The following is a 26,376-nucleotide window of genomic DNA, read 5'->3' as shown; positions in this document are numbered from 1 at the left end:
GGGCTGTCCTCTGCTGCCCTTCCCTGCCAGCAATGCTTGCTGCTCCACCCAGACAGCATGCTCCATTGTCCTTGTGCCCCGGTGGGACCCCCTCCCTGAGACAGGGACACATCCACACCTCCACAAGAACATCTTTTACTCCAAACACAAGGCAATGTTGGCGCTGAGAGCAGCGTCGGAGCAGGCAATAGCAACCTGCCTCACTCCAGGAGCACAGCTCTGCCCTGGGCAGGGGAGAAATCCTCCTGGGGTGCAGAGCTGCGGGGCTGTGGCTGCCATCACCTGGAGAGGGGTCCCGCAGCATCTTCTCCTGCAACCCCTGGGGGAGGCAGCGACCAGAGAGGGCCCCATGTTTAGCAGCAAGTCACATGTCCACAGTCCTGGGGCATGGACTAAGTCCAGGGTACAGAACACTCCAAATCAAACACACCTCTGGCACAGAGCAGCAGCTCTCCACTGAGCACAGCAAATCCCCCTGCAACGGTTCTGTGGGGGAGCAGGGACAATGGCAGCTGCTTTTCCCCAAGCTCATTCTCAGGGTCCAGCATGACCATGGGGTGGGACAAGTTCAGATCTCTCAGATCTGCGTGGTTTCCTGCCCCACCGGCGCTGGCTGCAGCCCCTCCAGCTGGTGGAGGACGTCATCTATGCTAGGTCGCTCCTGAGGGTTCAGTGTCATCATGGAGAGGAGCAGGCGCTGCAAGGCAGCTGAGTATCTGGAGCAAGGACAGTGAAGGGGGTTCTACATGATGCATAGCACAGGAGGCTGCTTGGGAGCAGGGTCACCCTCCCCAGCCCCTCACCTGGTTGTGGGAGGCACAGTAATGGGGTTCTGCACTGCCAGAGCCACGCTGTCACCCTTCTGGAAGATGGCATCGTAGGGGCCCTCCCCAAACATCATGCAGTACAGCACACAGCCTAGGGACTGGAGCATGGTGGGGTCAGGGCAGCCCCATGGCAGTGGGATGGGGACCAGGGGGATGGATCCTTACCCAGATGTCTGTGCGCTCGTCTATGACGCACTGGCTCGGCACCGTGAAAAGCTCAGGGGCACGGTAGGAGATGGTGCAGCGCTGGGCAGCCCAGTCCTGCAGAAAGCAGGGTGAGGGCAGGGATGAAGGCCTTGGGGCTGGGATGCTCTCGTGGGATGATGTCTCAGGGCACCCACCTGCACAGCCACGGCTTCCCGAGAGCTGTTGACTTCAATGCGAGCTTGATTCATGGAGCCCAGGTCCATCAGCACAGGCTGGTCATCCTCATCCAGCAGCACGTTGGTGGGCTTGAGGTCCCTGTGGGGATGGATGTCACTGAACACCCGCTGGGGCCTCTGCCAACCCCCCCAGCCAGGGCTGTCAGCCCCCCACCTGTGTGCATAGCCCTTGCTGTGGATGGCTTGCAGTCCACGGCAGATGCCATGGAGGATGATGAGGATCCGCTGCTCTGGCATGAAGGTCCCTTTCTTTCGCAGTGCTTCCACCTCACTCCAGAGGGTTCCCCCCTGGCAAAAACAAGCAGCCTATTGTCACTGCCACTCCCAGCAGCAAGGGGGTGGGGGCAGACAGGGGAGCCCCCCTCACCTTCACATAGGGCAGGAGGAGCCAGGCTTCATACTTGGTGCCCTTCTCCACAATGCAGTGGGCCACAAGGCGCAGGATGTTGGGGTGGTCAAAGAGGCCATGCATCTCCACCTCGTGCAGGGCGGCCTGGCGGTCCTCCTTGTCATGGCACAGGATGCGCTTCAGGGCATAGAAATGCCCATCCCGCAGCCCCTCCACCAGGTCCACATAGCTGAAGCCTCTGCAAAGGGCCGAGCATGGCGTGGGCTGCACGTCACACTGTCCCACCAGGACCCTGTGCCCAGCCTCAACTGTGAGCAACCAGAGGCAGGGGGCAGAGGGCAGTGGGTGCCTGCACCACCCTCCATGAGAACCCCCCAGTTACGCACATTCCTCCCACTTTGAGGGCACCTGCCAGGTACCCAAAGCATCCCCCCTCTGCACAAACAATTCCCCATGCCCAAACACTGCCTGTGCTCAAGCACCTCCTCACCATACCTGAGCATCCCCCCCCTGCCACAAGCATAAACCCCCTATGCTCGAGCGTCTCCCTGTGCCTGAACATGCCCTACACCTCAGCATCACCCCATGCCTGAGCATGCCCCCATGCACAAGCACCCACTATGCCCGGGCATCCCCCCGTCTAAGCATCAACTCCACGCTGGAGCAGTGCCCCCAAGTCCGAAAACCCATTCAAAAGCACCCTGACGCCTGAGCATCACCGCCATGTCCAAGCATCACCCCGTTCCCGAACATCCCCTGTAACTCAGAATCATCCCCATACCCGCACATCCCCTCCATGCCCCATGCCCGAGCATCCCCCATGCACAAGCACCGCCGTGCCCGAGCGCCCCTTGTGCTCAAGCATCCCCCCGTCCCCGCGGACCCCCTCGCCCGACACCCCCGTGCCCCAGCCCCGCCGCGGACCCCTCTGCCAGGCGGTGCAGCAGGAGGTACCGCACGCCCCCCAGGCTGACGGTGCCCCGGGAGCAGACGCACAGCGCCTGCCCCATCGCCCGCCCGCGTCATCGCCCGCTGCCGCGCGTCACCCGCCGCGTCACCAGCCGCGTCACTCCCTGGGCGGGGCGCTGCAGCCTTTCCGGACCCGGTGCCGCCGCGGTGGGGCTCCTGTTCTCTTCCTCCGTAGGGGGCGGGTTGCGGGCGGAGGGGAGCGGGGCGGGGCTGGGCGTTGGCGCAGCGCCGAGCCCCAGGCTGCCCGCTTATTGTGACCGGGGTGGAACGCGGTGTCCCCAGCTGTGAGTGCTGATGGCAGGTCGGCGCTGTAGGGGACAGAGGTGGCGAGACCACCCCAGCAGGGATCGTCCTCGAGGGCCTCAGCCCCTCACCCTACCCTGCGGCAGCTCCCCGGCGCCCCTTGTCAACAGCTTTGTCACCAGGCTCCAGCCCTCGGTTCAGGAACGTTTTCTTTCAGGCAGCAGCAGTATTCCCTCTTCCCGCAGCTGTAACCCGGGTGTTCCGGCACCACTGCTCTGATCTAACAAGTGGGCTGAGCTCCCTCAGAGACGTTTTGTCTGGTCGTGACATTTTTATGAGGCTCTTTGTCCCTCCACGTGTGTCACCCACTGCCCTGAGGGGCACGGGGGATGTGCCCGCTGGCCGGAGCTGCCCACATCCCGTGTTGCTTTCAGGGGGGGATGCGTGGCTGGCCCAGGCACGGGAAGCCAGAGTCACCCACCCTCTTGTTCCATGCTCTTCCCCCAGGCTGTGCTGCTGTTCAGCTTTCTGCACTTAGGACCTGGAGGAAGCACCCGGTGCTGGCAGAGAAGGATCATGTGATGGTGGTATCCACATCCCTCTTCGTCCCCCATCCCGGGCCCATCGGGCGTCCAGCAAAGATGGGGCTGACAACTCTTGCCCTGCTGCTGGCAGTGGGGCTCCTGCACACACAGGTTAAAAACCACGGGTGGAAAGTTTAAGAGAAGCATGCGGGGCTGAGATGCAATGGATCTGGTGGGATGGCTCCGGGATCTGCCTTGCTTTTGTCCCTGTGTCACTGCTCTTCCTGCTATGGCTCCCTCCTGCTGCAGCCTCTGTGTCCTACCACAGCATCCTGCTTAGCAGCACCCTTTCCCTAAAATGCCACCAGCTCCGCTGCAGGGTGTTTGATTAGCTGGGGGAGTGGGAGGGGGGCATCAGGTGGTGCAAATGGCTGCCCTGCTTGTCCTTCCTGCTCTCCCTGGACAGCGTGGTACTGGCCTTGTTCCTGCACCAAGGATGGGGAAGGTTCCCCCAGGAACCAGCCCCTGTCAGTCCCTGTCCCAGGGAGGGTGGGAGGGGGCAGCTGGGCTTGGGGAGGGTCTGCAACCCCCCAGCACTGCCCCTCTCCTGCAGGCCTCACCCTCAGCAGGCTCCTTCCAGCTGGATTATGAGAACAATTGCTTCCGCAAGGATGGAGCCCCATTCCGCTACATCTCAGGCAGCATCCACTACGCCCGCGTCCCACGCCCCGCCTGGAGGGATCGGCTCCTCAAGATGTACATGAGCGGGCTCAGCGCCGTGCAGGTGTAAGTGACAGGGACAGCCCCAGCGGTGCACAGCCCACAGCCACCATGGCCCCTTGGGGTCTCTGGGGTCCCTGGAGTAGGGAGGGAGGCAAGGGTGTTGTCTGATCACAGGGAGCGAGGAGTAGCCCTTGCACTGGGCTGACTGGGACCTCCCTGCCAGTCCCAGTTCAGCCCTAGTTGCCATCCCCAGCCTAGGCTGGAGACCACTTCCCAGGAGCAGAGGAGCTGGGATGCCCTTAGCCCCCATGTGCTGATGTCCCCTCTTGCCCCAGCTATGTCCCCTGGAACTACCATGAACCACTGCCAGGGGTTTATGACTTTGCTGGGGATCGGGACGTGGAAGCTTTCCTGGACCTGACTGCTGAGCTGGGGCTTCTGGTGATCCTACGTCCAGGGCCCTACATCTGTGCGGAGTGGGAGATGGTGAGTCCCAGCCCCCAGACCTAGGATGGAAGGGCTGTGAGTAGCCCAGAGAGGGCACAGCAGGGTTGGCACTTCTGGCTGGCATGCCAACCCTGGCGCCATGCCAGCCACATCCAGGCCGCTGCCTTATGGGAACGCAAGCCACTTTGATGCCAAGCATCAGCATTGTGCTGGCCGGGTTTTGGCTGTGCCAACCCTGGCTGCTGAGCGGTTCCTCTGCCTCCTTCTTGACTGTGGGGGTTTCTCCAGGGTGGCCTGCCTGCCTGGCTGCTGTGGAAACCAGACATCGTCCTGCGCTTCTCTGACCCCGGTGAGCCTCAGCATGGGGCTCTGGTGTCTGTGTCCTTACAGCCCGGTGCCCATCCCAGCACCCTGGTCTCTCTCCATGCACCTGCCAAACCTGCTGCATGGTCTCTCCCATCCTCTTCTCCATCTTTTGGGAGCCCCATAGTTCATTCTCTGCTTCCCCCTCATGCTCAGCTATGCCGTGGCTGCCCCGTCCTCCTCCAGGCAGCACTGGCTGTCAGTGAGCTGGGGTGGGCACCACAGCCAGGCTGAACTGCCCTCCTTTCTCCCCAGCCTACCTGGCAGCTGTGGACTCCTGGCTCCATGTCCTGCTACCCAAGATCAAACCACGCCTGTACCAGCATGGGGGAAACATCATCAGCGTGCAGGTAGGGTGCTGTGGGACCCAGCCCCCTACCGTGCTCTGGGCTATCTTTGGATGTACCCCAAAAAGCCACCTATACCCCTGACACCATGCCCTCATCTGGCACAGCCCTTACATAAATCCCTCCTGACCTCTAGACCTGGGTTTAAATCCAAGGGCTGGGACTCCGGGACTCTGCCACCACGCTGTTTGTTGTTGAAGGATGCTGGGAGAGCTGGGGGTCATGGTGGGGCTGGAAGGACATTTTTGGGATGCACGTGGAGGCTGTAAAGAGATCTAATGATGTGGGGAGGGAAGGGCATAGCAGGACCCAGGTGCAGCCCCTGCCCTGCTTGCAGGTGGAGAACGAATACGGGAGCTACTATGCCTGTGATTACGGGTACCTGCGGCACCTGCTGGTCTCATTCCGAGTGCTGCTGGGGAGCGAGGTGCTGCTCTTTACCACCGACGACTCACGGGTGAAGGAGCTGCGCTGCGGCACGCTGCCGGGGCTCTACGCCACTGTTGACTTCGGGCCAGGTACCCCTGTGGGGGAGGAGGAAGAAAGGGGATGGAGGTCTCAGCTCCATCGTGTTCCAACCTCCCTCCCTTCACCTCTGCAGGCTTCAATGTGACAGAGGCATTTGGTGCCCAGCGCCAGATCGAGCCAAAGGGGCCTCTGGTGAGCTTGATGTGGGCACTGTGGGGGAAATGACTCGTGGTGGCTTTGTGGGGGGCGAGGCAAAGAGGGGTGCTGGGGCCAGGCTGCAGGTGGGCAGAGAGGATGTGGCTGACAGAGGGTTTCCAGGAGCCCCAGCTCCAGGCAGGTGATGGCACTTTGCTCCCCCAGGTGAACTCCGAGTACTACACGGGCTGGCTGGACTACTGGGGGGAGGCACATGCCAGCACCGGCTCGGTGCAGGTGGCCCGGGGGCTGGAGGACATGCTGCAGCTGGGAGCCAATGTCAACATGCAAGTACTCAGCTGGCAGGGGCACAGCCTAGGGGGACAGTGCCCTCCTATCTGCCAGCACTGGAGTGGGTATTGCTGCTTGCTTTCGTCCCGCAGAGCTCGGGCAGGGAGAGGCAGGCAGGGCTGGGGTGCAGCGGGGGGGGGGCAGCGCCTAGTGAGCCCCTGACGGGTCTGTCGGGGTGCTGACAGGGCTCTCTGGGCTGTCCCCTAGGTACATGTTCCATGGGGGGACGAACTTTGCCTACTGGAGCGGTGAGTAGGGACCTGCCATGGAGAGGGTGGCACAGTGCAGGGCTGGAGGCTGTCCTTAGCCATCCCCAAGGAGCTCACTTCAGGTTCCTCTTCTGTCCCATGGGAAAGGCTGACACATACCCCAGGTTCCCCGAAACCGAGCTTGTCCCCACCCTGGAACTCCTTTTGTCCCCAGGCAAGCGGCTCACAGTTTTGGGTCGCATCCCTGCCATCAGATTGCGGCCAGCCTGGGGCTGGGTTCTGTGCCCTGGGCTCTGCCAGAGCTCCTTTCTCCAGCTCCCATCGCTTCCCCACCAGGTGCTGACTTCAAGAACCAGTACAAACCAGTGACCACCAGCTATGACTATGATGCCCCTCTCTCTGAGGCAGGAGACCCCACTGAGAAGCTGTTTGCCATCCGCACAGTCATCAGCAAGGTGCTGGTTCTGGCAGGAGGAGGGGGACAGTACTGGGCCCTGCTGCCTATGCCAGGGAAGAGTGGGACACAGATGGACCTGGCAGGGCAGGGGTCATCTCCCTGCCTCCCCTCAGGGGCAGCTGACAGTTTGCTGTTCAGTTCCAGCCCTTGCCAGTGGGTCCGATGCCACCTGCCACCCCCAAGTACGCCTACGGCCAGGTGGCCCTGCGGAAGGTGAGTACCTGCCCCAGGGGCTGTGCTGCCCCTGCCTGGCTGCCTTACACTCATCCCTCTCTTTGCAGTATGCCAACCTCCTGGATGTCTTGGATGTCCTGTGCCCCTCCGGGCCCATCCAGAGCCAGTTCCCCCTCACCTTTGAGGCCATAAAGCAGGTGAGGGGCTGGGTGCAGTTGGGGACACTGGGAAGATGCTCCTAAGCTTGTCTGCCCTGCCCTGGGGCCGAGAAACAGAGTGTGTCTTCAGCTGTTCCCTTTTCTGTACCACTTTGCTGTGTCCTGCAGGCCCACGGCTTTGTGCTGTACCGCACACAGCTGCCCCGGGACCTCCTGGACCCAGCCACGCTGAGTGCTCCTCCCCACAGTGTCTGTGACCGTGGCTATGTGATGCTGCAGCAGGTGAGGCTGTGGGAGCACCCCTGTCCCTGCGCAGTGCTCAGGAGGGCTGTGGGACCTGCCGCCAGCAGGGCTGTGCCGTGCCAGTGTGCTGGGAGCCACACTGAGCCCTTGTGGGGTAGCTCTCTGGCCTGAATTTGCCCCTTTTGGTGGCAGAGGTGAGCCCTGGCTGGCTCAGGGAGGGCAGGCAGCAGGATGCTACACTGGCAGGCTGCTGGCAATGCTTGGGGCTGTGGGATCTGGGGATGGGAGGGCAGCACTGACCTTGTGGCTATAGGAGTACCGAGGGACGCTGGAGAGGGATGGACAGACAGCGCTGCGTGTGACAGGCAGGGCAGGGGACACCCTGGATGTGCTGCTGGAGAACATGGGCAGGATCAGCTTTGGGGCCAACATCAGTGACTTCAAGGTGAGGGGTGAGGGCCCTGGGGATCCAGAGGGGATGAACTGGCCACCAGTGTGGCCAAACACCACCTCTCCTGCCACTTGCGACAGACCCCAGCCATGGCAGGGCCACCCCTCAACCTGCTCCCTGGTTAATCTCCTGGCAAACTAGGACTGGGATAAGGCTGTGAGATAGGCACCCCTCTCTTCCCATGGCAGTGCAGCCCCTCAGAGGGGATCACATCCCACCTTCACTACTGTGAGAGGGACATGCCCTGGGGAAGCCAAGCATCCTTCTGCCTGCAGCCAGACACTGCTGCCTCATTTTCCCTTTTGCTCCATCTCAGGGCTTGCTGGGGAACCTCTCCTTGGACTCCAGCCCTCTCAGCAACTGGCTGATCTACCCCCTGGCCATAGACACTGCCATTGAGCAGGGCTGGCCCCACACTGCCCTGCCAAAATCCAGCAGCAGGACCAGAGCAGGGCCAGCCTTCTACACTGGGACCTTTGAGACTCCTGGCATCACCTGGGACACCTTTGTGAAGTTCCCAGATTGGAGCAAGGTAAGGCAGTACATAACCAGGAGAGGGGGTGAGGGTGGACAAAGGCACAGCTCAGACTCATCTCCATCTTCCAGGGCCAACTGTGGATAAATGGCTGCAATCTGGGCCGGTACTGGCCCCGCCATGGGCCCCAGCAGACCCTCTTTGTGCCCGGCTCGGTGCTGCATGTTGGCCGCCCCAACAACATCACAGTGCTGGAGCTGGAGGGGGCACCCCCTGACCCCTTCCTGCTCTTCCTTGACCAACCCCTTTTTAACAGGACCCTCAGCCAGAGGATCACAGCCATAGAATAAATGCAGGGCTGTGGGCACCAGCATCGCCTCTAGCTCAGGCTGCAGAGGTGGCAGGGGCCTGGTGAAGCACAGGGGCCAGTGGAGGGGATGCAGAGCCTTAGGAAAGGGGCAGAGGCCCTGTCATGGACATCCAGGACTCCCACCCTTCTCTGGGGCCAGGAATGGTATGGGCTAAAGAAAAAGAGGGTCAGAATCAAGCTCGTTTTGCATGTTAATCCCAAATAGTTCCAGTACTCATGCAGACACCTCCACACCTAGGGGATTAAGGCACCTCTTTATTGACAATGCAGGCAGAGGAGGTAGTTGCTGACATGGCATGGCTGACAGCCCAATGGCATCCAGGAGAGGAGAGGACAAAGCACAGCCCATAGCGTACCACAGGCACAGCTGCAGGCAGCTCAGGGCTGCAGGGTCTGGATATGTCAGGATTGGTCCTACCACCACAGGCAGCAGCCTAAAAGGCAGACATGAGAAAAGCCAGCAACAAGACCCTCCAGCTGGAGCTACACCATGGAGCAGTCCTGGCTCCTCCCACTAGTACACAGGGACTTCCCAGTTGTAATGGCCCTGGTATCACCACCCACAGTGACATTCTTGCCCTGAGCCTTGCCAGAGTTACCCCCAAAAGTGACACAAGTCCAGCTCAGTTGCTCTGACCAGCACTGCTCCACAAACTCTCTCTCACTGCACAGCCAGTGCTCAGCTGTGTCTCCACTGCAGTGGTCCCTGTCAGGTGGCAACAGGCCCCAGCCTCACGTCTGGCCAGCCTGGGCCCGGCGGTGGGTTTGCAGACAGGCCGTGGAACAGAAGGAGAAGTCGAGGTAATGGAAAGGGATCCGGCCCAGCAGGGACTCTCCACAATGCCAGCAGCGGCTGCAGGAAAGAGCAGAGGTGGTCCTGAGTGAAGGGGACACGTGCAAGAGGGTCAGAGGAGCATGGGGATTCACTGCCTGGGCTGTTACGTGGGACAGCAGCAGCATGAGGGAGCTGGGGCTCCCCTGGTCCTACAGGGCTCACCCAGCAGCCCAGCCAGGAGGTAATGCTGTGTGGGACAAGGCAGTTTGAGGCAGGTGGTACAGGGGGGAATCTGGCCCCTTACAGAGCTGTAAAGCCCCTGCCCAGATTAGCACAGGCAGGGCTGGCTGCCCACAAACCTGTGGGGTGGTGTATGGAAGGGACATGTGGTGCAGGGTCAGAGGCAGAGGAGTGGCTGGGGGATTAGCATGCCACAGCTCTGGCTGCAAGTGGATCAAGTTGTCCTTTCCAAAATATTTCAGGGGGCCAGGAAAAGAGCAAGAGAAAGCTTTTAGACAGGCACTGCTGGGAATTGAATGCCCAGGAATAGCTTTAGGCTGGAAATGAGAACTGGAGCAAGAAGGGCAGGGAACAGCTGCGCTGACATGGGAGTTGGTGGCACCGTGCTGCCAGGGCTGTTACCTGATGTTGGCAAGGGTTGTGCTGGCGTCCTGCAGCTGCGCAGCCAGCCTCCGCTCAGCAGCCAGGGCTCTCTGGGGAGGAAAGACAGCTCAGTCGTCCCAGCCCTGCAAGCTGCTGTGCCCAGAGCCCATGAGACCAGCACTGCCCCAGCCAGGCTGGATCCCCTTCCCTACACATGGCCTCACCTTCTCCCTGTCTGACAGGGCTGCAAACCGCTGCTTCTCGTCCTGCTCCTGCTCCCAGCGCTGTCGCTCCTCCCGCTGCGCCTGCTCCCGCTGCTTCCGCTGGACTTTCTGTGCCCGCTTCTTCTCCAGCTTCTTGGCCTCCATCTCCTGTGTCAGGGGCCCTGGCACCTGGGGGCAGAGGGCAGTCAGCACCTCCAGCTGACTCAGGGGCCCTGGCACCTGGGGGCAGAGGGCAGTCAGCACCTCCAGCTGACCCAGGGGCAAGACAACAAGTAGGCAACAGGACCTTTGTTCTGAGGTCCCCCAGGTCCAGAAGATGAGGGCAGAGGGCAGGCACGCACCTTGGCACGGCTGTAGTCATACTTGTCTGGATAGTCCACCATGAACTTGCGGAAGGCATTGCGGGTCGGTCTGCCAGCGGAGACGCAGTATGGGGTCTTATCCTGCCTGTCTCTGTGAAACAAGGAAGACCAGCTCATGCTGCCATCTTACCACCTGTCCACCACTGGGCTGTGAGCCCAGAGATGTGCAATGGGTATTGCAGGCCAGGGTATTGCACCCAAGGAGAGGAAAATTGCTTATCCCTACATCAGAATCCCCCAAATCCTCCCTTTCTTTCATCTCAAATGCCCTGCAAAGCATGGTCTCATCCCTACGTTCTGAACCACCAACGAATAAGCCTGGGAACACTTTGAGGCAGTGATTACCTGCTGCTGTGCCAGACCAGGGGAGAGAACAGTGGTTCAGCTCTTGGGCCTCCCATAACCAACACAGATGCCCCGGCTGGGAGAGAGCAACCCCAGCTGCCCAGAACAAGGCCAGCACCAGCCTCTGGTAGCTCAGCTCCCATATCAGGGCTGGCATTGTCAACTACTGGGCACCTGGGCCATACCTGAGAGCAGGGTCCGCCCCTGCCTGCAGCAGCAGGCACACAGCCTCAGCCTTCCCTGCCCGCGCTGCCACGTGAAGCAGGGTAGAGCCGCGCTCATCCACGGGCTGGTTGAGCAGGGAGTGAGGAAGATCCAGGGGCTGCGCATCCTCCCCATCCTCGCTGGCCCTGAGCAGGCCCCCACTCTCTGACACACCCAGGAGGTGCCGCAGCATCCCCACATCACCTGTTTTGCAGGCGGTGAACAGGGCATTGCAGAGCTGGGTCTGAGGGTCTCCTGTGAAGGAAGAGAACAGGAGGGGAGTCTGATGGCTTCCTGGGCAGAGTGGTGCTCTAGCCTGACTAGGAAACACAGAGTGCAGTTAAAGCATCATCTGCTAGCTGGATTTGGGCACTGCAGGATCTCCAGCACCTTCAGAGTCTGTGACAATGTACCATGGCATTGCTGGGCACTGTTGGCAGCAGCTGAGTCCTCTCCCAAGATAAGGCCCGCTCCAACCCCCTCCCAACATGCCTGGCTTAGCCAGGTACTGCCTGGTTCAGAGGTATGGCTCCACACACATGGCTCTTCCAAAGGCATGTGGCTGCACTGGAGCCATCCCACATGCAGCTGCTCTGGGCACCTGTGTGACGTGCTCTTCACCCTGCTGCAAAGCCACCAGCAAATGGGGCAGGCATCCACCAAGCCCAGCTCCCAACGCCACTTACCTCCATTACCCCAGGGAAGGGGCTCAGCCCCAGCCTCCCCCTGCAGCTCCATCACCAGCTCCAGGCTGGGCTGCCTGCACTGGGTGTCAGGGCATCCTGTCTCTTCAGTACAAGGCCCTGCGCGGGGAGAATGTGCTGAGGACAAGGGCCAGGGCCAGCCTGCACCCCAGCCATGGTAGTCACTTCCCCAATACCTTCCTACACTGTGCCCAGCCAGTTCTTCACCCTCACCTTTCTCCACCTTCTTGTTCCTCTTCTTCCTCCTTTTGCGGTTTCGCTTGGGCACCACTTCGAACTCCCGGAGGTCCAAGGTCCCCAGTGTCACTTCCACAGTCTCCAGTTCACCTGCAGGGCTTTCCTCTTCCTCCTCATCCTCTGGGGCTGAATGGGCTGATAAGGCAGGGGCTGAGGCCCCCCCCACAGCATGAATCACTTGAGGCTCTCAGCCAAGCTCACCCTACCCTTCTCCTGCCCAGCACGAGGCCACATTTCTGCAGACCTCTGCTGTGGTGCCAGGCCCTGTCACAGGGCTGCAAACCTTGTTCCATGCCATAACACCAGATTCCACTGCTTGCTCAGTCATGCCTCTCTCCATGGCTCAACTCACCACTTGCATCCTCTTGTGTGGAATCCATGTCTGCTTTGCGCTGCCTCTTCTGCCAACCCTTCTGGGGGGACCCAGTGATGTCCTCCAGTGGTGTGTCTTTCCCTGGGCAGCAAGGGTGCTCCAGTCATTACCTGGGGACAGGGAGCACCCTGTGTCTCCAGGGCCTCAGTGTTGGAGAGCTAGCATCCCCACTTCATGGCGTGGCATCCCCTGGTGTACGAAGGACCACATCGCCCCACGTGCTCTGACCCACAGGTACTGGGGCCAGTCCGACTCACCATACACCTGCAGGCTAGCCAGTGTGGTGTGGACTCGCAGCACTTCTCGCAGGGTGGCCCTGCGGGTACTGAGGGGGATGTGGCAGACGCGAGGGTCACCCTGGGTGAGGGGTGGGTTCCTGCCACTGAAGAGCAGTGCGCGGTTGTGGCGTGGGACCCGGAGGAAGATGCGCTGAGCTTCCTTCAGGTGCTGTGCCCAGGCTGCCAGCAGGTCCTGAACTTCCTGGGGAGGAAGGGGAGGCATTATGGGGTCCTGAGCATGCTGAGGGGCACAGGCAGCTCTGGAACAGGGACAGACCCAGGACAGAGCAGCTTCATCTGGGCCCTGAGCCTTTCCAGAGCTCACACTCCCCTATGCCTTCCATCAGCTGTGTGGTGCCACCCCACAGAGCCAGCCACGGCCACGACCCCTTACCGAGAGCTGTGGTGCAGCCTCACCTTGAGCAACGCTGCCTCGTTGTAACGCCGCAGGGAGGCTCCAGCCGACCTGGGTGCTGAGCCAGGGGTTTGGGAGTCCCGGAGTCCCTGGGCTGTGCCCCGCCGTGCTCGCACTGTGTAGCGGTGGAAGGTCTTGTGCTCCTGCACCTGGGGGCTGTGGAGAGGAGTGAGCATGAGCAACAGGGCCCCAGACAAGGAGAGGAGGTGAGATGGTGCTCCTGGGACCCCAGAGGGCTTGTGGCTGCCCCTGGGGCCCTAAAAATTAACAACTGGGCTTAGCCAGCTCTCAGGCAAAGACTAGGAGGTGTGGGATCCCAGGGCGTGGTAAGCGCTGTGATGGAGGAGTGGGGAGAGGACGGCCACCCAAGGCCTAGCCTCACTTGACTGTGCCCAGAGGGGCAACCACAGTTCTGTACCACTCACTCACCCCCGGAACACAGCTCCTGCGAAGTGCCCGCCGCCCATCATCAGCACAACCCAGCATGTGCTCATGCTGAGGCTCTGCAGTGACGCTGTCAATTCCGCTGGCTCCTCAATGCCACCCTGAAACACGGACACATTTGCTAGCATCCACGGGATCATCTCATTACTTCCTGCTGTCCCCCAAGATGGAGATCAGCCCCTCTGCTGGCACCAGAAGCAGGTTTCTGGTAGCACCACAGAGACAAACACCAGGCCACCAGCAAGCCTGGGAGTCTCATCTAACACCATAGACCACCCTTCACGGGAGGTAAAGGACTGCACCCCAGTGCCACCCACTTTCCCTGCGGTCCCTCTCCCAACAAACTGGGCTGTGACTTGCCTTCCTGGTGCCCAGCACACAGCGGTAGGCAGAGATGAGCTGGCCCTTCGCATTGCGGAGCAGCACCTTGTGGGAGCGGGGGACCAGGGCGGTCTTGGGGCTGTTGCTGGCAGAGAGCAGCAGCTCCGACTCACTGCTCACATCAGAACTCTCTGAGTCAGATCCTGAGATGCTAGAAACTTCACCTGCAAGGGAAAGAAATTGAGCAGGGCAAATATTAACAAACAGCCTCCCCAGTGGATGCTAGGTGACTCCAAGGGCTAGCCCAAGACTCCAGAAATGTCCTGTCCAATATCCTACATATCACACAGGGGCTGTGGGCTGGGAAGACAGGTGTCTGGGTCTCTGAATCCCAGGCATGCACAGGCAAGGGCTTGGGTAGAACACCCCCCTATCCCCACAACAAGTCAGCAGAGCTCAGGAGCAGTACTGGACCCCTAGAAAACCCCACAGGGCAAAACAAAGGGACCCTGAGCTGGCAGAGGTAGCCAGGGCCTTCATTCCTGCACAGAACACCCACAGTGAGGCTGCTGACAGGTTCTGGGCTCTGCTGGGGGCAGCCCTGCTCCTCACCTGCGCGTGTCTTCTCCTCAAACACCTCTACTGGCAGTATCCGGCGCCCCAGGAGTCGCTGCTTCAGGTTGAAGCGATGCCAGTCAAGACGGTAGTGCTCAGTCTGTGAAGGAAAGAGGTGTGAGCTGGCACGGTCCTGGTGGTGCATGGAAACCAAGCACCACCAAAGGGCCTCATGTGGCAGATGCCAAGGGCTAAACCAATTCTGGGACCCTGCAGTGATCCTGACTGGAAGATCATGGTACATTAAGGAGTCAGCCATGTAACAGTTAATCTGAAGAGGTATAGTGCTGCATGTACCACTTCCCTCCAGTAAAGGACATTCTAAGCAATAATATGCAGGGTCTCAGTGACAGATTCCAACAGGACTTGGGCAGCAGAGCTCTGGGGAACAGGACTGCTGGAGCTGAGTCTCCACAGCAGGACCCTCACATCCACACCAGCCACACTCCCACCTCCTGCTGGCCACTCAGCCCCACTCACCTGCTCCTCCCGGCTGCCAAACACTTGCCCACAGGTCGAGCAGCACATCCGCTCTGGCACCTCAGGGACCCCGGGGGTCTTCTCACTGCTGGCAGATGCGGGTTTCTCTGGAAAAGGCAGCAAGGGCTGTGCACAGGCAGCTCCCCAGGCTGCACCACAAGCAGCAGGGCCTCCTGCATCTCTCCTCAGCCACCCAAAGAGCCCCACAGCTGCACAAAGAGCTTTAGGGACCTCGGGGTGACACCGAGCAAAGACCATTGATTCATCCTCCAGGTAGCAACAACAGCCAAGCCGCGGGCCAGCCACCCGAGCTGCCCCTTCGTGGCCCAGGGGACACGCACTCGGCCACCCCCCCAGCCCCACGCACCGCGGCTCCCTGCTGCCGGCTCCGACGCGTTCGTTGCGGCTCCGGCGACGAAGGTCAGCCCGTGCAGGAGAACGGGGTCCTGGGCGGCCTCGAAAACCGACCTGCTCTCCGGGGCCGGCATCACTCCTGCGCCCAGGGGAAGGAATCGCGCCTGAGCCGGGGGCGGCGGGAATCCCCCGCGGGTGACCGGACGGGCCCCCGCCGCTTCCCGAGGTCCCTCTACCAGCCCCACGGGCCCAGCCCTCTCCCGCCGCCCTAGCCCTCCGTGCGGCTGCTGCCCCCGGGGTCCCCCCGCCCAGTTGTTGCCCCCGAGGTCCCACCTCTGCTGCCCCCTTGTCAACCCCACCGCCCGCCGCCGATAACAGGGGCGCGCGCCCCGTCACTCACGGGCGGCCGCTGCCGGCCCGGAAGCGCCACTCAGCTGCCGTACGACACATCCTGCCCCCTACGGGCCGCCGCCAGGCTCAGCCCGACCTCCCACCTTCTCATTGGTCTCTCCCCATCCCGCCCCGCGGCTGCCATTGGGCGCTCCTGCCGCCAGTCACGGGGCGGGGGCCGAGCGGGCCGGGCCGGGCCGGGCCGGGCCGGGGCCGGTGGCGGCGGCGGCGGGGGCCGCGCCATGGCCCACTTCGAGACGCAGTACCAGCGCCTGGAGAGCTCCTCCACCGAGTCGCCCCCCGGCGGCGGCGACCTGCTCGTCCACGTCCCCGAGGGAGCCAAATGTGAGCTGCGGCACCGGCATGGGCACCGGGGGTTGGGGCCTGGCGGGGGCCCGGGGAGTGGGGTGGGCCTTGGGCACCGGCGGTGTCTGGGCTGCGGGGGGCAGTGCCGGGCTGGTCCGGGCGGCTGGGGATAGGGGAGCAGCCAGGGACCGAAGGGAGCCGGGGGTGGGGGCTGTGGGGCCGATTTGGGGCTCCGGGGGTCCCGGGGGTGGGGAGAAGGGGCGGGTTGTGCGCCACCCGCGGCCAGGCCGGGTGTGCCAGAGGCCCCTCACCCCGCGATGCTCTTCCTTCAGCTCCCTGGCATCACATCGAGAACCTGGACCTCTTCTTCTCTCGCATATCCTTTCGCAGGATGGGGTGCGGGTGGGCTGCCTCCTGGGCGCTCAGTGCTGGTGGAAACACCGGGTTCAGTGTAACTTGGAGCTGGCGCAGTGTCTGCCCCTTCCTGGGTGGCACCACATGGCTCCGGAGGGGCTGGGAGTGGCAGAACCCCCCGTCTGTGGAGTGCTGTCACCCGACACTGAGGGGACATGCGGGTTCTTTTGGGGATCCTTGGCAGAGTGGTGGCAATATTAAGCTGCAATTACAATGAAAGCTTTATTTTTTGAAATATAATTTTATTATTAGCATTTATGATCAGAGTAACACAGGGTTTTCTGTAAACGGAGTTAGTGTAGTTCAAGTCTGTAAGTAGCATAGTACAGAATTTTATAGCACCACTTGGCATATGGTTTCTTGTAATTCAGACCCTCTGCAGATTGGGTCATATCTTAAGACATGGTTTGTTGTATCAGTATAACAATCATAATCCAGACTTGAAAATCATATAAAAGAATATGAATTGCTCATTCATTCCTTGGAGAAAGGGGATGACAGTGGAGGCATCCCTGGCTACTGAGGCGCCCTGTGTCTCACTGTCCAGCAGTGGTTCTGGTCCAAATTTCCCACTTAGGACTTTTAACTCCTTAATTTTATGGACAGTGCACTGTGTGCTGTTACACTTCCCTGTTCTGTGGTAGGGTCATCAACAACATTGGGGTTGGCTGCGTGCCTGGGGCCTTCAAGGCCACTAGGGAAGGGAGTGATCAGCCTGCTGCCCAGGAATCTTGAGGCTGGCAGGAAGGAGAAGAAGAAATCTGGTTGATTCGTCTACTTAGTTCACAGGGCCTTCAGGCTTTGATAACAAGGGGAAACTGAACTAATGCGTGAGCCACTTGGTCACAGAGAGTGGCTGTTTGCCTTATAAAATGGCACCAGTCATGCCAACCACATTGCCAGGGACTGGGAGCAGGGGGTACTAGTCACAGGTGCTGGGAGTATTAAGTGGATTTTTGCCTGTCTTTGTGCTATCCTGCCCTGCCCACCCTTGTGTGGCCTGAGGACAGGCTGAGCTTCTGCTCTGTGCTGGGACAGAACCCCCTCTGGGTGTTGGGTGGGGGAGAAAGGAGCCTGGATGGAGCCAAGTCCTCTTCTCCCAGTTGTGCTTTACCTGGGCAGAGTGTGTTTCCCTGCAGCGGAGAACCAGTTGCCAATAAGCCCAGGAGGGATGGGAGGGGGTGTCTGTTGGTGGTGGAGGAAGACTAGGCTGGGGAGCTGCAGATGCCAGTGGGACAGGAGCTGCTCCATCCTTTGCCAGAGGGAAGGAGTCTGCAGACTCTTCTCCTTGACTGTAGCTTTCACATCTATAACCTGCATCAGAAGAATGGTTTCACCTGTATGCTCATCGGAGAGATCTTTGAGCTCATGTAAGTGCAGGTTCTCCCTCCATTGTGGCTGTGACAGCTGCTGGAGAACAGCCCCAGGAGTCTGCTGAGCTCCTGTAGCTGGATGGGCAGGAGGGTTCCCTTTGTATTTGTCCTTTCTCCCCTCGTTAGTGTTTTCCATGTCCCAGACCTGCATATCACTTTGAGGAACTGGTTCCCCTGAGCTTTCCTGCCACCGTGACTGTGGGAGCACGTCTCCATATGCAGCCCTGCCTACTTCACGTTTTGGGGGTCAGAAGGGCAATTCCTTCAAGCCTGCTACCTTTTTTTCACAGGCAGTTCATCTTTGTGGTGGCATTCACCACCTTTCTTATCAGCTGTGTTGATTACGACATCCTTTTTGCCAACAAAGCCGTAAATCACAGCCAGCATCCCAGTGAGCCCATTAAGGTGACTCTGCCAGATGCCTTCCTGCCTCCAAATGTCTGCAGTGCAAGGTAGGGGCAAGGGAGGGCACGTTAGCCACTGCTCTTGCTTTCTCGGGTGATCGGGGTGCATGCCCAGGCCTGTCTCCTACTACTTGCCTCTTCTTGCTTGCAGAATCCAGGCAAACAGCTTCCTCATCTGCATCCTGGTGATAGCTGGGGTTTTCTGGATCCACCGACTTGTGAAATTTATCTACAATGTTTGCTGCTACTGGGAGATTCACTCTTTCTACATCAATGCCCTCAAAATCCCCATGGTAAGTAGCTGGGCCAAGGGCTTGCTACGAGGCTGCTAAGGCATGTGGGTGGCATTTGCTGGGTGGTGAGGAGCAGCTCACCCTCACTCCTCTCCAAGAGACTTGGACTGAGCGCTCTTCCCTCTGCTCCATAATCACACAGGTCTCCTTTCAGCCTCTTCTCCCGCAGCCAGCTTATTTCATGTTAACTGATCCCTGTCCAGCCTGCCTCTCTGCCTGTTGGCACATGCCTCTGCCATCTGCCACCCAATATGTGTATTTTTCTGTGATTGCCTTTTCTGTGATGCCTTACAACAGAGAAGGCATAAGCAGGGATATCATCGCACCTCCCTGGATTGTGGACAATGCCGTCTTCCTTGTTTACTGGGAGGGAAACTGGGACATGGAGCTGCCTAGTTGGTGAAGATCACAGTGGAGATCAGTGTGTCAAGGGTGGGCTTTGGGGCTTGCACATATATCCTAGTCCAGAGTTCTTGCTCTGATGGAAAACATCAAAAGGTGTGTACGCATTCTTTGAGGAGAGACTGAGTCTTGAGGAAGATGGGGTGAGCCGAGAGGCTTGGTTTGTCCCCAGCTTCCCTACAGGTTCCCTCCAGGACACTGCTGAAGTCCCCTCCCCTGTTCACGTCTGCCTGCTGACTCCGAATGGCAGCTCTGGGAGGACCCATGGCAGCTGGTGTGTGAGTGGCTGGGAAACTGTCACCTGTGCTAATCTCGGGGCAAAGGGAACAGAGGGAACCGAGCAAGGTGTGGGGTTTCCTCACTGCAGGGAGGTGCCTCGTGTTGCAGTGTATTGTGTGTCTCCTCAGCACCCCAAGGCACGTGCAGGGTCCCGCTGTTTGGGTGGGCTCAGCCTTGGCCCCATCCCTGAGCACGTTCTGCCCCTAATGCTGCTTGTCCCCTTCCAGTCCACCCTGCCGTACTACACCTGGCAGGAGGTGCAGGCCCGCATCGTGCAGATCCAGAAAGAGCATCAGATCTGCATCCACAAGAAGGAGCTGACGGAGCTGGACATCTACCACCGCATCCTCCGCTTCAAGAACTACATGGTGGCCATGGTGAACAAGTCGCTGCTGCCCATCCGCTTCCGCCTGCCCCTCCTGGGAGACACCGTCTTCTACACACGTGGACTCAAGTACAACTTTGAGCTCATCTTCTTCTGGGGGCCTGGCTCCCTCTTTGAGAATGAGTGGAGCCTGAAGGCTGAGTACAAGCGGGCCGGGAACCGCCTGGAGCTGGCTGAGAAGCTCAGCACTCGCATCCTCTGGATTGGCATTGCTAACTTCCTTCTCTGCCCCCTCATCCTCATCTGGCAGATCCTCTACGCCTTCTTCAGCTACACAGAGATCCTGAAGCGGGAGCCGGGCAGCCTGGGTGCTCGCTGCTGGTCTCTCTATGGCCGCTGTTACCTCCGTCACTTCAACGAGCTGGACCATGAACTGCACTCACGCCTCAGCAAGGGCTACAAGCCAGCTTCCAAGTACATGAACTGCTTTATCTCCCCCCTCCTCACCATCGTGGCCAAGAACGTGGCCTTTTTTGCTGGCTCCATCCTGGCTGTGCTCATTGCTCTCACCATCTATGATGAGGATGTGCTGGCAGTCGAGCACGTCCTGACCACGGTCACCCTGCTTGGGGTGGGCATCACGGTGTGCAGGTGAGGTGGGCCTGTGCTGCCCCCCGCTTCGGGCAACATTGTGGGGAGCATCAGGGCTGACAACCGTCCATGCAAACGTGCTCTTTGGTTGCAAGTGGACGTGAATCTGCCCAAGCAAAGGGCATGTCTGGGGAGTCAGGGGCAGACAGGAGAAAGGAGTAGCGTTGATCTTGGGTGCAGTAGTTGTATGGTATGAGCAACACCCAGGGCTGGGCTGTCAGGATGATTTGGGTTGGGCGTGAAGGCTACAGGCAGAGCTGTGATACGGGCCAGTCACCCTGCCCTCCCTGGGTGAGATCTCCCAGGAACTGAGGTGTGATGCTGTGATGTTTCCCTGTCCCATCCTACAGATCTTTCATCCCCGACCAGCACCTGGTGTTTTGCCCAGAGCAGCTGCTGCGAGTCATCCTGGCGCACATCCACTACATGCCTGACCACTGGCAGGGCAATGCCCACCGCTACGAGACCAGGGACGAGTTTGCCCAGCTCTTCCAGTACAAAGCAGTGAGTTTGGCTTGCAAGGACTGGGATGAGGACTCGCCCCCATCCCTGCAGGAGCGAGAAGCTGCAAGAAAGCTGAGCAGCTCCTGGGCTGGCAGAGGAACAAGGCTGCTCTCTCAGTGATACCCTGCCCCCAAAAATGGAGGGCTGGAGCTGAGGGCTGGCTTTGGGCTGCCAGGTTTCTTGATATCCTCAAGCTTGTGCTGAGCCTGTCATCTCTGCACTCAGGTCTTCATCCTGGAGGAGCTCCTGAGTCCCATCATTACCCCCCTCATCCTCATCGTCTGCCTGCGGCCCAAGTCCTTAGACATCGTTGACTTCTTCCGCAACTTCACCGTGGAAGTAGTGGGTGTGGGTGACACCTGCTCCTTTGCCCAGATGGATGTGCGCCAGCACGGCCACCCAGCAGTAAGTCCCCTGGGTGGCAGAAGAGCAGCCTGGGCTCCCCACCAGCACGTCTGGTCCTTCTGACCCATGAGAGACCATAACTCACCTCTCCTGGCAGCCCATAGCCCAGCCCAGCCACCTGCCTCTCTCTTAGGTGTCTGGGGCTGCCAGTGCAGGTCACCAGCCGCAGGAGGCTCTTGTGGCCCAGCAGTGATTATTAATCTGATATTTTGTGAACCAGGCTTTGTCATTTCTTTTATTTGATGTCCTTGCCTGTCTTCACAACCAAGAGTTCTTTGTCCTCAGGAGAGAGGAATAGAGATATTTGGACATTTAGAAAGCATGACCACTGAGATCTGACCTAAAGAAGCTGGGCTGCTTGTGCCCAGGAGAGAGGCTGCCTCAGGGAGATGGGAAGCTTTTTCCATTATGTAAAATCTAGTGTGGCGGGAAAGGCGATCCACCTATTTCCTGTGCCTGGGAATTTAGGTTACTTGTCAGGAAAGACTCCCTACTGGGAAGGACATGAACTAGGGAGGGGATGGACTCACTGTGGCAGGAAGCTTTTCAGAACAGCCATTTGTTGGCTGTAGTTGCTCTTCCTGCAACCTTTCAGCTCCGCATTTTGTGACTAGTCCCTGTCTCTCCAATTCTGTTGCAGCGATGCGTGTTGTGGGGTGGAAGTAGAATATACTGTGCTTGCTGGTTCCTCCACAGGCTGTGAGGGCTGCACTATCGTGGGGCTTCTGGTGTAGTGCCTGCTGGAGCCATGTCATAGCTTGCGCTGGGTGTTGTGTGCTTTGCCCGACTGATTGCAGGATGCCAAGGCCTGGTGGGTGTGTAAAGCAGATCCTGTCCCCCATTATCTGTCTGTGCTCCACAGTGGATGTCAGCGGGAAAGACGGAAGCCTCCATTTACCAGCAGGCCGAGGACGGCAAGACGGAACTGTCCCTCATGCACTTTGCCATCACCAACCCCAAGTGGCAGCCACCTCGTGAGAGCACAGCCTTTATCGGCTATCTGAAGGAGCGGGTGCACCGGGACAGCAGCATGGCCCTGGCTCAGCAGGCTGTGCTCCCTGAAAACGTCCTCTTCAGCTCCATCCAGTCCCTGCAGTCGGAATCAGAGGTGCTCAGGCTGGAAGGGATGCGGGATGTTCTTGGGGTGCTTGCTGGGTTCTGGCAGACTGATAATCAGGCCCTCTGAGCAGTTTTGCCCTTGCCTGGGCTGTATCTGGGGATGTTTCTGGGTTTCTAGAGAAGGCAGCAGGCTGTTCTGAGGTCCTGTGAGGTGAGAGAGGGGCTGAGAGAGCTGAGGTGCCTCAGTTTTGTGTCACTGGTGAGGATCAGGCCTCCAAGTCTGCACAAAGCAGTGATTCTCTCCTTTTAACTCTTCAGCCTCACAGCCTGATTGCCAATGTGATAGCGGGCTCCTCAGCACTGGGCTTCCACATGGGCCGGGACGGACAGGCCTCCCGCCATCTCTCCGAAGTGGCCTCGGCCCTGCGTTCCTTCTCCCCACTCCAGTCTGCCCAGCAGCCTCCCAGTGGCTTCCAGGCGGCGGGAAGGGATGGAGAGGGAGCCCAGCCTCGTGGTGCCAGTGCCATGACAGCCTCTGGGTAAGCTGCAGGCTGGAGAAGAGTGATCAGACACCTTGCAGATCCCTTTACTCCTTGCCCAATGGCCATCCTATTGTCCCAGGTGTATGGTGGCATTTGTCTCTGCAGCCGGGGACAGCAAGGGACATATTCACAAGGAGAGTTAGGCCCAGGTGCTTAGGCTGGCTCCAAAGGACAGTGTTGGGGTCCTGGTAATCTCCTGTAGGTACCACAGTGGTGAGAAACTCTGGTAGGGAAGAGGCAGTGCCATAGAAGGGCTGATCTGGGGAGATGCTACAGAGGGTCTGTTCCTACCCAGCCCAGAAGTGAGTCCCTGCAAGCCTCACATTAGAGTGGAGAGGAGCTGAGTGGTGCAGGGGGGCACCTGGGCAGCAAACGCCACTTGTTTGTCCCATGGCAGTGCTGATGCAAGGACCGTGAGCTCAGGAAGCAGCGCCTGGGAGGGTCAGCTGCAGAGCATGATCCTGTCGGAGTATGCCTCCACTGAGATGAGTCTCCACGCACTCTACATGCATGAGGTGAGCAGTGTGGAGCTGGGCCAGCCAGAGGGGTGTGGGGCCAGGGCAGGCAGGATTGAGGTGCCCTGTCTGGAGAGGCTGGGATACCAGTGTGAGAGCTGAAACCAGTCTGTGTACAGTGCTGGCAAGAGGTTGTGTTTGGGCGTCTGGGCTCTCCCACACAGCTGACTCACTCATATTTTGGCCTGCAGTTGCACAAGCAGCATGCCCAGCTGGAGCCCGAGCGGCACACTTGGCACCGGCGAGAGAGCGATGAGAGTGGGGAGAGTGCCCACGAGGAGCTGGATGCCCAGCGGGGTGTCCCCGTCCCCATCCCTCGCTCCGCCAGCTACCCCTTCTCCTCACCACGGCAGCCTGCTGAGGAGACAGCCACGCTGCAGACCGGCTTCCAGCGGCGATACGGTGGCATCACAGGTACAGGAGCCAGGGCAGAGGTCTGAACTCCAGGTCAGAGTCCCATATCTGATGCCCTGTATGGACTGGCACAAGCAGCCTGCCTGCCCCTGAAGAGTGACAGTCCCCCTGGTACCTAGTCTTCCTCCTTGCCTCTCCTGCAGACCCGGGCACAGTACACAGAGCCCCGTCACACTTCTCCCGCCTCCCTCTGGGAGGCTGGGCTGAGGACGGGCAGTCAGCGAGACACCCAGAGCCTGTGCCAGAGGAGAGCTCAGAGGATGAGCTCCCACCACAGATCCACAAGGTAGGGGTGAGGCTGTGGCTGAGAGGGGAAGCATGTACTTAGGATGGTCCCAATAGGTGCTCCATCCCCTCTCTGTTTTGCAGGTATAGCCTTGTAGACTGGGGATCTCGTGGGGGCTGCAGACTGGGAGTCGCCTGGGAAGCAGCATGTGGCATCTCATCCTGAGTGGACAGGATAGTCCCAGGCTCTGTTTTGTTGCCATCAGTTGCTGAAGAGACAAAACTGCCAGGCTGGTGGCTTTGTGGTGGCACCACATGTCCAGCCATGTGTCAAGTCAATACCACTCTGACTCTTGTGGGGTGAATGCGTGTGTGAGTACATACATGTGTCTGTGTTCACATCTGTGACGTCCACGTTGGAGGATTGCTGCAGAGCCTGCAAAGGCTCATGTGACAGCACTAGCAGGGAGGAGCTGTGAACTGGCTTGGAGGTGGTGGCAGCGGCTGCTGTTTGAAGGGATGTGAGATGCCACCAGGTCCAGGTGTCTGCCTGGAGCTGGGACCTGACTCCAAAATGAAGGCAGGAGCTGTTGAGTGGGGTCTAGCTCAGCCTGTAGCACCCCACCTGTCCTGCCTGCAGCTCTGAGGAGGTGCCCAGGACCGTGTTCGCCCTCCCGCAGAGGACCAATGTTGTGCCCCTCAGTCCAGAGCAGGACAGCAGAGGGGCAGTCACTCACCCCTCTGCCCCAGCACCCTGCAGAGGGAGGGGCCCTGGCTGCTACCCCAGGTAGGGGTGGGATCTGGAGCTGTTGGAAGCAGCTCTGGCCAGGATCCAGAGATGATGCAGCTCTTCTCTGACTCTCACGACAGGTGGCCCATCCCCTGCACGCAAGGAAGGGTCAGTGGGGTGGAAGTCCTGGGTCCCTGAGGTACTTCCCAGCTGGCATCCTCCATGCTGTACTTCTAGGCTATGGCAGCATTCCCTTGCTGTGCAGCACTGGTTGGGTGCAGGCTGCTAGTGGGCCCTCCTGCAGTGCCAAAGGGAACCTGGGCTGGGGCAGCCCGGTGTCTCCTGGGAATGCTTGCAGCCCCCTTGGAGCCCACCCTGAAGATCTTGTGTTCTGTGTGTTGGTTCCCTTCCCCCAGGCATGATAAAGGTCTTTGCACCACAGAATCAGGTCTGTCCTCCTGCTGCGGTAATTTCTCTGGGATCGGGCCTTTCCTGTTGTCCAAGCAAACACTTCAGTGTGTCTTGCATCCCAGACAGGGGCTCCCAGCTCCTTCTCCTTTCCTGAAACTATCCTTTTGTTTGCAGCATGACTTTGGCTGCTGTGGAGACCATGTACCAGGCAGCTAGCTTGTGCCTGGCGGGGCAAGGAGGGGTGCCTTGAACCCAGAAGGGAGAGGCAAACCCCAGCCCAGCCTTGGAGTGGTGGTGTGGGATGGGGATGCCAGCTGTGCAGCGTGGCCTCAGATAGGACCTTCCCACCATTGTTCTCGTTTCCCGCTCTTTTCCAGTGGCAGCTTGTGAGGATCTGCATCCTGGCTAACACCTCCTAGGCTTTGCTTTCCCCTCCTTTCCCTTGCCTCTGGCAGGTGCTGCTTGCTTTTGTTGTGCCCTCTGTGAGCACCACAGGCCTCTTCTGCTGTCCCTGGAGGCCAGGGCCACCTCTCTTCCCCTGCCAGGGTTGTCACCCTCTGCCCTTTGAGCCTGGGCTGTGTGTGTGCTGCCAGGCCAGCTGCTCAGTTCTGCAGGGGTGTGTGCACTCAGGTACACAGGGCAGGAGCAGGGCTGGGGTGCTCACGCTGGGGCAGACTCTTTGGGGGTGGTGGGCTTCCTGCTGCAGCTGGGGGGGATGGGCTGGAGCTGTGACTGCTCTGGGGTCTGTAGGAGACCAGAGTGTGCTAAAGCAGAACTCGGGATGGGGATCAGCTCAGCGGTGTGGTAAGGACTGAGCTCGACAGGGGCTCCACAGACCTGGGTGCTGCTGGGGTCCTCCCAAGGAGGAGCCGCAGCAACAATGCTGCAGCAGCTCTGCCTTGGGGCTGTCAAGGCATGGTGAAAGGAAACTAAAAGGAAATCACCCAGGAGCCCAAGCTTTCCTGTGGCTTCCCACCAGCCCAGGGGGTAGCCCAGCACAGAGGTGAGCTTTCCCAGGGCTGCGGGATGCTGTGCCTGGGCTTCGGCTGGCTGTGCCCTGGAGCCAGGTGGAAAGTCTGGGCCTCACCCTGGGCTGACAGGAGGCAGAGGCCAGGCAGGAGCTGGCAGGAGTCCTTGCCGTATGTTTTGCTTGTGTTGTTAGTGTCCTATGTGCATGGCCAGCCACTCTTCCTCATCTCCCAGGGTGTGCGGATGCAGGGGTCCTGGGGGAGTGCAGAGTTGCACCCCCATGCCCTCACTGTACAGCTGTATAGCCGTCTAATAAAGATGGATTGTATCATCCCCACCTGCTTCCGAATCTCTCTTCACCCTGC

At 59.7% G+C, this 26,376-nt stretch overlaps 3 protein-coding genes across 11 annotated transcripts; 2 read left to right on the top strand and 1 right to left on the bottom strand.

Annotated features, from left to right (window-relative positions):
• Nucleotides 1-119: 119 nt before the first annotated feature.
• On the bottom strand, nt 120-15,868 carry STK16 (serine/threonine kinase 16). 4 transcript variants are annotated; one of them, XM_065840419.2, is made up of 21 exons: nt 15,734-15,837; nt 15,414-15,539; nt 15,047-15,153; nt 14,564-14,666; nt 13,991-14,175; nt 13,616-13,731; nt 13,189-13,342; nt 12,751-12,973; nt 12,473-12,574; nt 12,097-12,270; nt 11,866-11,982; nt 11,161-11,434; nt 10,610-10,721; nt 10,269-10,436; nt 10,084-10,154; nt 1,578-1,797; nt 1,365-1,498; nt 1,169-1,289; nt 993-1,088; nt 804-925; nt 120-716 (listed from the first exon to the last, which is right to left on the bottom strand). In XM_065840419.2, the coding sequence occupies exons 2-21, from the start codon at nt 15,532-15,534 to the stop codon at nt 578-580; spliced, it is 2,859 nt and encodes a 952-aa protein (XP_065696491.1). In that variant the 5' UTR covers nt 15,535-15,539; nt 15,734-15,837; the 3' UTR covers nt 120-577. The 4 variants fall into 4 exon arrangements, with proteins under 4 accessions (XP_065696491.1, XP_065696490.1, XP_071667027.1 ...); XM_071810925.1 differs by lacking the exons at nt 120-716; nt 804-925; nt 993-1,088; ... (1 more) ...; nt 1,365-1,498; nt 1,578-1,797 and adding an exon at nt 8,902-9,519 and having other exon boundaries at nt 15,047-15,539; nt 15,801-15,868; XM_065840418.2 differs by lacking the exons at nt 10,084-10,154; nt 10,269-10,436; nt 10,610-10,721; ... (10 more) ...; nt 15,414-15,539; nt 15,734-15,837 and adding an exon at nt 2,484-2,617.
• GLB1L (galactosidase beta 1 like) lies at nt 2,629-8,666 on the top strand. Of its 6 annotated transcripts, none has more exons than XM_065840413.2 (17): nt 2,629-2,675; nt 3,279-3,466; nt 3,909-4,081; nt 4,354-4,504; nt 4,754-4,814; nt 5,084-5,178; nt 5,513-5,693; nt 5,777-5,835; nt 6,004-6,125; nt 6,337-6,377; nt 6,675-6,793; nt 6,934-7,008; nt 7,077-7,166; nt 7,296-7,409; nt 7,684-7,815; nt 8,138-8,353; nt 8,428-8,666. In XM_065840413.2, the coding sequence occupies exons 2-17, from the start codon at nt 3,353-3,355 to the stop codon at nt 8,644-8,646; spliced, it is 1,962 nt and encodes a 653-aa protein (XP_065696485.2). In that variant the 5' UTR covers nt 2,629-2,675; nt 3,279-3,352; the 3' UTR covers nt 8,647-8,666. The 6 variants fall into 6 exon arrangements, with proteins under 6 accessions (XP_065696485.2, XP_071667028.1, XP_071667030.1 ...); XM_071810927.1 differs by having other exon boundaries at nt 6,004-6,194; XM_071810928.1 differs by lacking the exon at nt 2,629-2,675 and adding an exon at nt 2,731-2,812 and having other exon boundaries at nt 6,004-6,194.
• A 99-nt stretch (nt 15,869-15,967) lies between the features above and the next one.
• On the top strand, nt 15,968-26,344 carry ATG9A (autophagy related 9A). Its single transcript, XM_065840412.2, has 14 exons — nt 15,968-16,135; nt 16,429-16,474; nt 17,818-17,880; nt 18,174-18,335; nt 18,439-18,580; nt 19,489-20,237; nt 20,588-20,741; nt 20,967-21,146; nt 22,009-22,254; nt 22,524-22,744; nt 23,145-23,262; nt 23,454-23,676; nt 23,820-23,962; nt 24,046-26,344. Exons 1-14 carry the CDS (start codon nt 16,033-16,035, stop codon nt 24,049-24,051), a joined length of 2,556 nt encoding a protein of 851 aa, XP_065696484.1. The 5' UTR covers nt 15,968-16,032; the 3' UTR covers nt 24,052-26,344.
• The last annotated feature ends 32 nt before the right edge of the window (nt 26,345-26,376 follow it).

Source organism: Patagioenas fasciata, chromosome 7, assembly GCF_037038585.1.
Source record: "Patagioenas fasciata isolate bPatFas1 chromosome 7, bPatFas1.hap1, whole genome shotgun sequence".
Taxonomy (NCBI): Eukaryota; Metazoa; Chordata; class Aves; order Columbiformes; family Columbidae; genus Patagioenas; species Patagioenas fasciata.
This window is presented reverse-complemented; position numbering and strand designations above follow the sequence as displayed.